The sequence below is a fragment of the Macaca fascicularis genome, chromosome 1 (assembly GCF_037993035.2).
Source record: "Macaca fascicularis isolate 582-1 chromosome 1, T2T-MFA8v1.1".
NCBI classification, from domain to species: domain Eukaryota; kingdom Metazoa; phylum Chordata; class Mammalia; order Primates; family Cercopithecidae; genus Macaca; species Macaca fascicularis.
This window is the reverse complement of record NC_088375.1, coordinates 113,742,246-113,755,689: the sequence shown is the minus strand read 5'-3', so window position 1 is coordinate 113,755,689 and position 13,444 is coordinate 113,742,246. Positions and strand designations below refer to the sequence as shown.

Genomic DNA, 13,444 nt, shown 5'->3' with positions numbered 1-13,444 from the left:
AAGAAATGATCTTTATCAATTAATGTGGACCTAGGGCTAAAGATGGTAACTGTCACTTCTGTACAAAGTTTTTTTAAAAATTGGCTTTTTACTGTTTCACAATACCACTGTCATAAATACACCCTTGTCGTAATTGAAGTTCAGTGTATTTATTCATAAACCAGAGCCAATGACTCAGGCTGAATAGCACTTTAATGGTAAGACCAATGTCATATAATAGTCCCAGTATAGGCCATTTAGCTGTGCTGTCAACCTAGCCACAGACTGCATGCTACCCCCAGCCATCCATCCCAGCCAGACATGCCCCTGATCTCAAAAGGACTTGGATAAAATGAAAATGCACCAGAGCAAACTGAGCCCCAATCCTTGAGAAACAGCTCAATGTACATGTTTCTTGATGCTAGATCAATTGTATATCCTCTTTGAGTGTGAAGGAGCATGGTATCTGTATCTTTTATTCAAGTAGTATGTAAATTATATTAAGTATGCTTTACAGGCCAGGCACTACTGTGGCTCACATCTGTAGTCCCAGCACTTTGAGAGGCCGAGACAGATCACTTGAGGCCAGGAGTTCAAGACTAGCCTGGGCAACATGGTGAAACCCCATCTCTAGAAAAAATATAAAAATTGGTTGGATATGGTGGCATGCACCGGTAGTCCCAGCTACGCAGGAGGCTGAAGCAGGAGGATCACTTGAACCGGGGAGGCAGAAGTTGCAGTGAGCTGAGATAGTGCCACTGCACTCTATTCTGGGCAATAGAGTGAGACCCCTGTCTCAAAAAACAACAAAAAGTATGCTTTGCTGTTGTTGCATTTGTGTTTTCTTAAGTGTTTTACTGGGCTGAGTTTTTAGCAATACTTCTCCTTTTCTGTACTTTCTGAGGATACTTAGATGGTCATGTGTATATTCCATCTACAATTCATCTGTTTATGCCATATTTTGTAATTCTGAATAACAAATCTTTTAGATGTTAGTAATAGCAGCTCCCTTGCAGATACTTTTCAGAACTGAATCAAACACAGGGTCCCAAAACTCCTTCTCACTATGAAGCAATGCAGGAGGAGAAAAAGGTATCATGTGGTTCCAGTGAAATTCAGCTATTTCCTAGAATTTAGCTGAGAATGTCTATATATTCCTTTATTATAAAAAGAAAGATTCCTTGAAGTTTTGGTGGTTAGGGAACTATTATCCATAGACACTGAAAGTAATCAAGCTATTATTTACTTTCCTTTTAATTCCTGCTTTTCATTTATCACAGTAAAACTGTATCATTAGTTCTGTTTCTTCTGATTTATTAGTGTTATTTTTATCACTCCTCGGTACTTGCTGCCAGGCATGGTGACTCATGCCTGTAATACCAACACTTTGGGAGGCTGATATGGGAGTATTGCTTGAGCCCAGGAGTTTGAGACCAGCCTGAACTACATAGCAAGACCCTGGCTCTAAAAAAAAATTTTTTTTTAATTTTAAGGTTTAATTAAGTCTGCTAATTAAGATATCTACTGCAGTCTTTCTGTAGTTGTTTTATTTGCCACTTACTTGCTTTCCTCTCTCCCTTAAGAAAAAAAAATCAGGTAGGGTCTAATGAAGTTCCCTCTCACAGTCACGTAAATGATCAGGATATAGCTTTTACTTAGCCTTTACATCTCTCTGAACAGAGGTTTAGCAGCTGTTTTTTCTTCCTATCATGGTGGCAGGTGAAGTTTTGGTCCCAACACATTTCCTTCATTCTTGTTGGAATAATCATCGTTACATCCATCAGAGGACTGCTGATCACTCTTACCAAGGTGTGTTTTATCACAGTGTTAAAAAGTACTGCTTATCATTTGTTTAATTAAATGTGGTACCAGCTGGGTGTGGTGGCTCATGCCCGTAATTCCAACACTTTGGGAGGCTGAGGTGGGCGGATCATGAGGTCAGGAGATGGAGACCATCCTGGCCAACATGGTGAAACCCCATCTTTACTAAAAATACAACAAATTAGCTGGGTGTGGTGGCACATGCCTGTGGTCCCAGTTACTTGGGCGGCTGAGACAGGAGAATCACTTGAACTTGGGGGATGGGGATTGCAGTGAGCCAAGATCACACCACTGCACTCCAGCCTGGTGACACAGCAAGACTCCGTCTCAAAAAAAAAAAGTGGTACCATGAGATAATTTTACCTAATTAAGAATTCTGCCTCCTGAGACTTTAAACAGTCCCAAGGATTTAAAAGACATACAACCGAATTTTTAAAAAGTTAAACTACTACATAAATTGTTGGCAATATATTTACATCATATACCAATTATAGATAAGTACATTCACTAAAGGCAATAGAGAAAGATATGGTTCTGTTTTGTTCACTGGTATGTTATCAGTATCTAGAACAGAACCTAGCACATGGTAGGCAGGTATTCAGCAGATATTTGAGACTGGAAGAATAATTGTGAGAATCACTTGTAGAGAAGATATGGAAGTAGGGGGACAGAATATAGCAAGTCCTCAATGTCATCAATAAGTTCTTGGAAACAGCGGCTTTAAGTAAAACTATATACCAAGTCCTCAAAAAAATGTTTCATTCAACATTTCATTATAATGCTGATGAGAAAAATGTAGTTTTGTTATACGTCATTTCACTTAAAATCTCAGTTTCCAAGATCCTATAAATGGCATTAAGTAAGGACCTACTGAATTCAACTATTTTCTGATCAATGTAGGAAGACTTCACGGAGGTGGAAAGTGAGTCCTCTCTGGTAGGAAAGGTAGGGATTTAAAATCCAGGAGCTTTTGAATGAAAGAAGAGGTTGGGACGGGAAGGGATCTGCAGGCATCTAGCAGAGTTTTAGACAGAGCACAGGAGCCTAGTAACAATTACAAACACTCTGAGTGGGCTGGAGTGATCTGACTTAATGTTTATAGTGATGTTAAGTCACATGTGTCACATAGTTTCTGAAGTGTGATAGCAATAGGAATCCTTTCATATGTTATGTAAAGAACTTACCTCCGGGGGAAACTGTAACTTTTTCTGCAGTCTATTTTAAGTCTCTTCTTTATAGGCTTAATCATATGAATTGTTCTATACAGGATTGTGGCATCGAAGAGACACTTTCAATCAAATGTTAACCATATTTCTTATTGTTCATGACACAGGAATCTAACAGTACTGCATAAATTTATCTCCCTCTTTCTTGACAGTTCTTTTATGCCATCTCTAGCAGTAAGTCCTCCAATGTCATTGTCCTGCTGTTAGCACAGATAATGGTAAGTTTATTGAGTTACCTTTATGTTTACAGCTGTGAAATATCAGAAATGTGCTTGATACTTTTAAGAATTTTAATAATTTCCTTTGTCCTGTTCCTCACTACATTCAGAGTCACTTCTGGATTAATTCATTTGACTTACAGGGCATGTACTTTGTCTCCTCTGTGCTGCTGATCCGAATGAGTATGCCTCTAGAATACCGCACCATCATCACTGAAGTCCTTGGAGAACTGCAGTTCAACTTCTATCACCGTTGGTTTGATGTGATCTTCCTGGTCAGCGCTCTCTCTAGCATACTTTTCCTCTATTTGGCTCACAAACAGGCACCAGAGAAGCATATGGCACCTTGAACTTAAGCCTACTACAGACTATTAGAGGCCAGTGGTTTCAAAATTTAGATCTAAGAGGGGGAAAAAATGGAACCAGGGCCTGACGTTTTATAAACAACAAAATGCTGTGGTAGCATTTTTCACCTCATAGCATACTGTTTCCCGGTCGGGTGATACTATGACCATGAGTAGCATCAGCCAGAACATGAGAGGGAGAAGTAACTCAAGACAGTACTCAGCAGAGAGTGTCCCGTGTGGATTTGAGGCTGGTGCACAGGTGGAGAGGAGCCAAGAAACTAAAGGGAAAAAATACACTGGAACTCTGGGGCAAGAGATATCTATGGTAGCTGGGCCAAACACATAGGATTTCCGTTTTAAGGTTCACGTGGAGAAGGTTATAGCTTTCCCTTGAGATTGACTCATTAAAATCAGAGATTGTAACACTTTGGCCTTAGGTTCCTTTCATCAAGCATAGCTTGGTGTTGTGCTTGTGTGATCTGACATGAGTTAGCATCCCACACCTCCTCATCTGAGCCTACCCCATTAAAATAACCAAGAAGTTATCTGTTCTTTTCCGGGAAAGGGGTAGTGTGCACCTGAAATAGATTCTACCAAAAGAGAGATTTCAGGTATGTCATTTTTTCTTGATTTCCTGTCAACTTAGTATTATACCCTACTTTCAATTCAGTAGTGATGTTTCCTTTTTTTTTTTTTTTCTATCTGCCCCTCACACTGTGGGGTGAAACCATGAATAACTTAACTGGGGGAATGAGTCACTTGTGAAAGGGAAATGTTGAAAAATTTTTAGAACATTCAGACATGCAATTTAAGAAAATTCTGAATTTTATTACTAAGGTCTTATTTTGTACTTAATGTGTTTTGGGTTTCTAGAAGCAAATGAAGGTTAAAGCATAAAAAGTGAATCCAAAACAAAAGCTCTATCAAGTGTACTCAGAAGGCATTTGCTAATGGTATTTATTCTAGCAACTACAACATTGTTACAGAAGCACAATTTTAATAGGCTTATCTGCTAAGATGCTTTACTAAGCAGCTCTCACCTATACAGAGTTATGAATCATCTTTGGTGCTCACGGAACCTGTAGAAGTAAGAGACATCATCATACAGAGAATGTAGTTAAGTTGAAGCTTGGAAGAGATCACATGAAAAAAATCTAGCTCTTGCCTTATCTCTTCCTAAGTTAAGCATAAATTAGCAGTCTGCAATAGCCACCCGTAAGACCAGTCACACATGGTGAATGGTTTCCAGTGGAGTTTTTCTTCTAAAGAGACAGTAAACTGGTCGCAACTCATTCCTGGAGAAACGATTCCTATTAAATACCCAGAAATAGCTATCAGATAAACAGCCAACGCTATTACTTGCTTTCATCACATCTCTGTATCTTCAGAATTGGAAGAAGAACGTGAGGCTGTACTGTGGGCCTGTGTAAAAGAAAACAAAGAATTTACAAATGGTAGAGTAATGAAAAAGGGATGATCTATTCTAGAGTTGCATGACTTAAGTCAGGGAGTAGAGTCACTCACTAGAATTTCTTACTTTCACAGCATGCAGTTGACAGCAATTGTCTAGAGCTCATAAATCAAGAAGTAAAAAGTTTATCAGTATTGTAATGGGAACCCCCAGAAGAGCCTGAATCAGATGATCTAGGTATGACTAGAAGTCAGGTGACCTGAATTCTACACTTGACCGTTTTCAACTTGCTGTTTGACACATTAACAAATTCCTTAATGTCTGTATATATTTCTTTTTTATAAGACTAGGATATTGACTTCCTAAAGAGAAATTATAGAATTTTTAAATGACAACTAAAATAGTGTTTATTAAGCATTCCAGAATACAAATCAGTGGGCATTGTGTATGTTCATTAAACTGAGTTTATTAAAATGAGTATTCACCAATTAGCAGAATTGTATATATATACAATATAATGGAAAGAACAACAACATCAAATTAAACTTTTTTAGAGTCTTGGCTTTGCTATAAATTTCCTTTATGAATTTGGATAAGTCAGTTTACTTTTGGACCTCAAGTTCATCTATGAAAAATTGGGCAAAAATATGAAACTGAGACTTATACCAAGAAGTTTAATCCAAATATATAGAGAATGCTTAATCTTTCCTAGTAATAAAACTGGAATACCTGTCAGTTATTTTAAACAATGTTGTCTATAAGCATCACCATTTACATGCTTACTATGAGCCAGCCACTATTCAAAGCACTTTAATATAGTTAATATAATCTTAGTTAACATAATCCTGATAACAATCCTACAAATTATCCCCGTTTTATGGGTGGGAAAACTGAGGAACAGAACAAATAAATCCATTTCCCCGCAGCTGACAAATGACAGAACCAGAATTCATACATAGATCATCCAATTCAGGCTCTTCTGGGGGTTCCCATTATAATACTGATAAACTTTGTACCTCTTGATTTATTAGCTCTAGACAACTGCTGTCAGCTGCATGCTGTGAAAGTAAGAAATTTGTTGTCCTTGTACTGCCGCCTGTCCTCTACAACAACTTGATTTGTGAGTTATCTTTACATTGTCATTTTCTAGTTTTAAAAAAATCTGTGGCAAACAGACATTAAATATACTCATAGGGACTATACCCATACTCCAGTAAATTAGATCACGAAAAGAAATAGGCCCCCACTCACCCGTTCTTTTGCCATGTGCGAGTCATGCCCTGACTCCACCACTGTTCCTTCTTTAGAATCTGGAGGGGTGTCAAGTGGATCAGCCAGGGAGGAAACAATAGGGATTTTCTTAGCTTGGAAATAATCATAGGCCTTCTTTCCACAGACTAGAAGTGTGACATTCTTCCCACTGCTCTGGATTCTATCCACCACCTTCTCATAGGGTTCATCCAGCACATTCACCCCATTCACTTCAATGATGATATCTTCATCCTCTAGCCCAGCCAAGTCAGCAGGGCCGCCCTTCTGTACCTGTGAACAGAAGTTCTGAGTTATCAATTTCAAACACAGAGAAGGGGATGTCAGACTAGCTCTCCTTCAGAGGACAGATGAGGAGTTCAAGAATTTATTCTTAATCATGTTATTATTTCTCCTTGAGGTATAGAGTTGAAAAAGGTGTTCTAATGCTTTTGTATTTATGAAGGATGTAACTTCCATATTCACATGATTAGTGGTATTATAACTAGTGATTCAGTGTCACATGTCTTCTGGGATGAAGGGGGATAAATAGGTCCCCCTTCTTCACTCCCAACTTGAAAGCTATAGGGAGTCTTATCAGTCCCTACAGGGTAAGGGGCATTATGCCAAATGCACAGAAGCAAACAAGTATGACTGCCAATCAGGGTTGATAGTGACTGTCAGCTAGAGTTCAGTCAACTCACACTGTTTGGAACAGATGTTTGGGAAGCAAAAAACACGTGAACTTATGATGTACTGGTAGCTAACCTAAAGGGTATGGGACCATGACAACATTTATCTGAACCCAGGTGAGACCCCTCAGTGTGTGCCTTCAATGGAACCTCTCTACTAAGCCGTCAATGGGCGAGAAAAGCTGAGACTATCCTAATTGTGGCTGTGTTTGTTGGGCTGCTGGAACCAGATTACCATACCTCTTTGATGAATGAGCCTGGCAGACCCCGAATCGAATTTAAGTGAAAGCCATAGCCATTTTCACCTTTAGCCAGCCTGCAGAGTTTAGGCTTATGATCTACTTCCTCTGTAGTATCTGGTGGACTTGAGACTTCCAGAGAAGCAGGAGTAGGAGCTGGAGCCTCCTTGACAGAGCCATTGGGCAGTTCTTGACTTTGATAGTAGAGAAATGGAGAAAAATGAGCCTTTTGAAAAATAAAGGGAAAAAACATTAACTTAGTTGTAACCATGAGTAAGTTATACTTTGTTAAATGTGCTAATTTTTATGGTATCATACATATTCCACTGTTCTTCCGGATATGTCTGATTGTAGGCTGTAAAATTTCTCTACTTACCCCAACCAGGAAAGGTATAAAAGAAGATTGCGCTTCGTTGTGGAGTAATATGTGTATACATGTACACAAATGCACACATGAACATAAAAGCAGTATAGGATGCTGTACAAGGATCCAAAAAGATGTCTAAAAAATTACTAATTTCTTTTGAGTTCATGATAGTGAGCAAGTCACTGAACAATCTATACATAATTCCCCTGTTGGGAAATGACACATCGGACTGACTAGCCCGGTACCTCATGCAAAGTACATTCTTCTGGCTTTTCCTTTCGGTAAGATGATCTTCAGAGCTCCTTAAACACATTCGAAAAATGTAAAACACAAGATACTTGTGATAGTTAATTTTAGGTGCCAACTTGACTGGATTAAGGAATACCTAGAAACCCAGTAAAGCATTATTTTGGTGTGTGTCCATGAGGGTGGTTCCAGAGGGGATTAGTGTGCGAGTCCGAGTGAACTACAGAAAAGGCAAAGGTGTCAGTCTGTCTGCTAGGGCTGGGATACACTCTTCCTCTCCTGTGCTTGGACATCAGAATTCCAGGTTCTCTGGCCTTTGGACTCTAAGATCTACAGCCACAGCCCCCCAGATTCTCAGGCCAAATGCACAGAAGCAATCAAGTAGGAATGCCAATCAGGGGTGACGCCAGTAAGTCAGATTTGGACGGAGCCGCACTCCTGGCATCCCAGGGTTTCAAGCTTGAAGACAGCCTGTTGTGGGACTTCTTAGCCTCCATAAATTCCCCTAATTAATCTCCTCTCATGCCTGTATCTTTATATCCTACTAGATCTGTCTCTCTGGAGAATGTTAATATAACACTATTTTTATCACTATCCGAAGACTCAAAGCTACTAGAAGAGAACAACCCATATATACAGTAATAATTGGTGAGAGGGTGACAGCTATTATATGGTCACATATTGTAACAAAAGTTAATTCCAACCCTTTGCTGCTTGCCAACACCCTCCCCTTCCAGACCTGGGATCTGTGTGCTTATTTTACTATGTATTGTTGTAACCATTAGCTGTCACTTGTGTTATGCCAAACTCTCCAACATCTTTAAATACTCCTAATTCATATCAACTCCCAGACCATCCATGTGAAGAAATGATGGTCTTGAATACCGAAGAGGCATAGAACAGGAAACAGGACTGATTTTTTGTAATAGAATTATGAGCCTAACTGGCTGTTTTAGTTGAGACAATTAGAGTGGACCTGGGTATGGTGTGATCCTGGATCAGCAGCAAAATGGCTGCCCACAAGTGTCGGGAACATTTGTTAGGCGATGAGTAGGAAATCAAGCAATGGAAGGTGAGCACAGTGTGGGCTCTACTTCAAATCGCACTGTTAGCAGCCTGACTAAAATTAGATTTTGAGTCCTCTGGTTATCATCTGTCTTACCACAAGACCACATCTCCTTCCTTTGCAAGTGAGAATACCACCAGCACGGAACCTCCTAGTTACCCAGTTCAACTAACTTCAGACCTTTTAGTCATATACTTGCAAGTTCCACAATGGAGTCTTTCCCCTCTTTAAAATATGGAAAATTATCAGGTGACTCATTACATAAAAAATAACGTGTGATGACACTACCTGAACAAGCAAATCAACTGCATCTGACAGTCGCAGCTCATCTCGAGGCAAAGTACAGTAACATCAAAACAATGAGATTTTGGCCAGGCTTGGTGGCTTATGCCTGAAATTCCAGCACTTTGGGAGTATGAGGTGGGCAGATCACTTGAGGTCAGGAGTTTGAGACCAGCCTGGCCAACATGGTGAACCCTCATCTCTACTAAAAATACAAAAATTAGCCAAGTGTGGTAGCAGGCACCTGTAGTCCCAGCTACTTGAGAGGCTGACGCAGGAGAATCACTTGAATGCAAGAGGCAGAGGTTCCAGTGAGCCAAGAACACACCATTGCACTCCAGCTTGGACAACAGCGAGAGACACTGTCTCAAAAAACAAATATTGAGATTTTATTCATGCTTCATTCAGATAATTGGGTGTCTAGTATATGCCAGGGACTGCTAGAGGGTTGTGTTTTATTCACTCATGTATCTCAAAGATCCACCCTGTACCCCAATCCACAGGGCTTACTTTGGAGAGGGGGGAAGGAGAGAATGAGGGCAGGCCTCTTTTTAGATCAAAGTTCTCTATTAACCAAAACAGAAAAATTACAATTAAATTATTCTGTGATAAGATCAGGAGGGGTCGGAATCCCCTTTACAACAAACAGCTGCAGAGCCACCTCTGATTTCTGCTTGACTTTTTCTACCAACTGCGAAGTGACTCATCATTCCTGGCAGCTTCAGTTGGTTCTTAAGCCAAAAGCGAGCTCACTATGGCTTCTCTGGTCCTGCTCTGCCCCATAGGACACCTTAAAAAAACTGTGTAGGCCGGGCGCATTGGCTCATACCTGTAATCCCAGCAATTTGGGAGGCCGAGGCGGGTGGATCACGAGGTCAGGAGATCGAGACCATCCTGGCCGACATGGTAAAACCCCGTCTCTACTAAAATACAAAAAATTAGCTGGGCGTGGTGGTGCACACCTATAGTTCCAGCTACTCAGGAGGCTGAGGCAGGGGAATCGCTTGAACCCAGGAGGAAGAGATTGCAGTGAGCCAAGATGGCGCCACTGCACTCCAGCCTGGTGACAGAGCAAGACTCCGTCTCAAAAAAAAAAAAAAAAAAAAAAGTGTGCTCCTTCTTACGTGTAATAGCCTTTCAAATTCTTGAAGATGCTTTCGTCTCCAAAGCCTGACTCAAGCTAAATACTCACATGGTGGCTTCCAAAACCTCTTCCCTGGTTAACCTTGTTAATAGAGAACTTTGATCTAAAAAGAGGCCTGCCCTCATTCTTTCCTTCCCCCCTCTCCAAAGTAAGCCCTGTAGGTTGGGGTACAGGGTGGATCTTTGAGATACATGAGTGAATAAACACAACCCTCTAGCAGTCCCTGGCATATACACTTCTTAAAGTGAGGTTCTTGAAACCGGATACAATATTGATTTAACAAATAGAACATTTAGACGTGTGAGGCATTATTCTACATACTCTAAATATTCCAATTCAACCCTCATATCCACCCTTCACTGTAGCTACTACCCCTCTCTTAAAACTAAGGAAACTGAAGCACACCAGGAATTCAAGTATGGTCTGACCAAGTAAGTACGGTAAGATGGTCATCTCTAGAAGCCAAGTGTCAGTTAATTTTTAAATTGCCATTTTTGGATGGGGCAACTACTTGGAGTATCAAGTTTCTGATCTTTTTCTGTAGTCCTCAATCAGGTCTCACCATGTGGTATTCATACAATTTACTTTTAGGTTAGCATAGTACACCTGAAATTTATTCTTATTTCTTTAGTTTTTATTCTTTCTATCCTGACTAAATATTTTGAGTATTAATTACACTCTCCAGCAAATGAATTATCTAGTACCACTCTAAGTATGTTAATATATTTTCCATATCTCCTTTCAACTTTAAACACAAACGGTTAGGAACAAGTAGCATGCCATTAGAGAATTCTATTCAAGTTGATATTCAGGTTGATATCAAGTATTTTCTAGGTATGATTGTTCAAGTAGTTAAAAAAAGCCATTAATCCAATTCATTGTTTAATCCTGCTTACAAGATTATCTTGAAATACCTCATGAAAATGTGCTGAGGAGGAGTATGGTATAATGGATTACAGGTCCAAGAATTTGGGTTCAAATACCAGCTTCAGTCTTTACTAAGCTGCGTGACTTTAGCAAAGCACTTAGTCTCTCTAAGCTTCAGTTTCCTAATCTATGATGAAGGCCTAATATATCACCACCCATCATATTCCCCCCTCTGTACCACTTATTTTATTTTAGATTCTACTATCATTGTATATCACAGAGAACATTTATCTTGTTCATCTTTACGATCAGCACTTAGCAAGACAGATGGTACTTAGAAGGCCCCCCAGGTATCTGTTAAACTAGACTGAACCTCAGTTCTTGTGTTAAAAGTGTTAAAATAAAATAAAACCTTAAAACATGCAGTAGTAGATGTTACGATAAAGAGCTGTTAAGAGAAAAGTTAGTTTGATTCAGCTTGGTCTTGGTCTATCTGTGTTTCTCTTTGATTTGCTAAGGGTTTACAAGTTGTTTAATAATCCTTTCTAGGCTTTTATGTGCAGTTGATAGAACTTAACTGACCTAAAGCTTAAAATCTAATTGTTCCCTATTTGGGGAACAATTTTATTTCCAGGCTTATATTCTCCATAGATTTTCTCAGATCACCAAGAGTAAGTCTGCAGTTATATTCACAAGTTGTTTCAAAATCTTAAGACCAAGGACTTAAAACCCATTTATCAATCATTTGGCATTCTCTTATCACTACCAATTTAAGTTGAGCTTCAGTTCAGCCTTAATGATGATTGTTAGGCCTCTTCCAGTTTAAGGAACAAAGTCCTAACTCAGTGCAAAGGTTGAGGGCATGAGGGAATGGGCCCAGCCTTAATGCATGAATATATGGCCTTGTATTACTTACCAGTCTGTACATGTTGTCCGTCTCTTTGTCTACCACCAACAGTGAAGTCTGATCTCCACCCTTTCTAATCATTTCCACCACACTGTCATGATCCAGGGTTTCCACAGATTCGCCATTGACAGCAACTACCAGATCATTGTTCTTCAAGCCAGCCTCCTTTGCTGGACTTCCAGAATCTATGTCCTTGATGATTTGACCTGTCCTCCCCCCACCCCAAAAAATAAAATTATCAGTAAGTCCCTTAAAAAAAAAAAAAATTTCTGCTGGAGCCTAAAGCCCTGATGAAATAGATGTAAAAAGCATGCTGAGTACAACTATAGTCCCTTCCACCAGCATCCCAGGAAGTTTATAAGCACACTATCTAGGCTCATTTCCTGCTCAGAACTCGCTCCAGAAATTAACCCAGCCATTAACAATGAAGGGGTCTTAATGGAAATAATCATGTTACTAAAAGTGCCTGATATTCAATTTTGGCACAATAGCATATTAAAAGACTATAAGTTCCCAGGAAGTCAGTGGGCGTACTTGTAGCCATTCTTCTTATGTAAAAGCTGTCATTAAAGGACAGGAAAGAATAAAGAACAAAACCTAAAACTTTGGACCTTAAGAAACCCATGCTGGCATTTTAGTAGCAATTGGGTGTATTCAGTTGGGAATGTATTTGTATATACATGCCTCCATGTGCCTTTGGCCTTCTGGTATCTTTACCAGATGCTGCCAGAGCTCTTTTTTTTTTTTTTTTTTTTTAAACAAGCTCCTGTTTCCCTTTTCCAGCTAGTTGCTGGGTATCTCCAACAAAACATCTCATAGATCTCTCAACTGTAATGTATTCAAACCAAAAATCAGCTCTGCCCATTCTCCACCCCAAAGCCCCTCCTCTTGGTTACCTGTTAGTGGAGCAACATCCTCCTAGCCACCAACACTTGGCAACTGATTCTTCCCCAGCATCCAGTCCCCATATCTAGATGATTGCTAAGTCCTCTCATGCTACCTTAATATCTTACACATCCCACTTCCTCCACCCTGAATGCAGTTTGTGTTAGTTCCTGCCTAGAATTCTATGTAAACTATGACAGCACCTTCCTACTGCTGTCCCTTCCCCAATCAATACAGATCGGCCTTCAGATCCATCTTGATGCACATTCTTAACCACGTCACTCCCTGGTGCAACAGAATGAGCATGGGCTTTGGAACTAAACAACTATTTGACCTTACATAATTACTGTATCTTCTCCAAGCCCTCAATTTCAGCAGTTCTTCCCGCATAATTGTTAGGAGTAATTGAGACGTGCAAAGCCCCCAAGACATTATAGGCTGTTTTTTTCTTCTCCCTTATACTGCTCAAAAAATAACTCCCCATCATCTAATGAGCCAA

The 13,444-nt window shown here is 39.8% G+C and overlaps 2 protein-coding genes across 12 annotated transcripts in view; one reads left to right on the top strand and one right to left on the bottom strand.

The window, feature by feature from the left end:
- The window catches only part of GPR89A (G protein-coupled receptor 89A), a 56,136-nt gene extending 52,120 nt beyond the window's left edge, over positions 1-4,016 (top strand). For all 4 annotated transcript variants that reach the window (XR_012415851.1, XR_012415850.1, XM_005542128.4 and 1 more), the window contains 3 exons: positions 1,699-1,788; positions 3,179-3,244; positions 3,388-4,016. Coding sequence is in view for 2 of the 4 variants with exons in the window: in XM_005542128.4 (XP_005542185.2) it covers positions 1,699-1,788; positions 3,179-3,244; positions 3,388-3,594 (363 nt within the window). In the remaining 2 variants the exon portion in view is untranslated. The remainder of the gene's footprint in view (positions 1-1,698; positions 1,789-3,178; positions 3,245-3,387) is intronic.
- A 382-nt stretch (positions 4,017-4,398) lies between these two features.
- Positions 4,399-13,444, bottom strand: part of PDZK1 (PDZ domain containing 1) — a 49,132-nt gene continuing 40,086 nt past the window's right edge. For all 8 annotated transcript variants that reach the window (XM_045383355.2, XM_065532846.1, XM_045383319.2 and 5 more), the window contains 4 exons: positions 12,070-12,266; positions 7,183-7,407; positions 6,254-6,544; positions 4,399-5,013 (listed from right to left, as the gene is read on the bottom strand). In XM_045383355.2, coding sequence (XP_045239290.2) covers positions 4,960-5,013; positions 6,254-6,544; positions 7,183-7,407; positions 12,070-12,266 — 767 coding nt within the window. In that variant the 3' untranslated portion in view covers positions 4,399-4,959. The remainder of the gene's footprint in view (positions 5,014-6,253; positions 6,545-7,182; positions 7,408-12,069; positions 12,267-13,444) is intronic.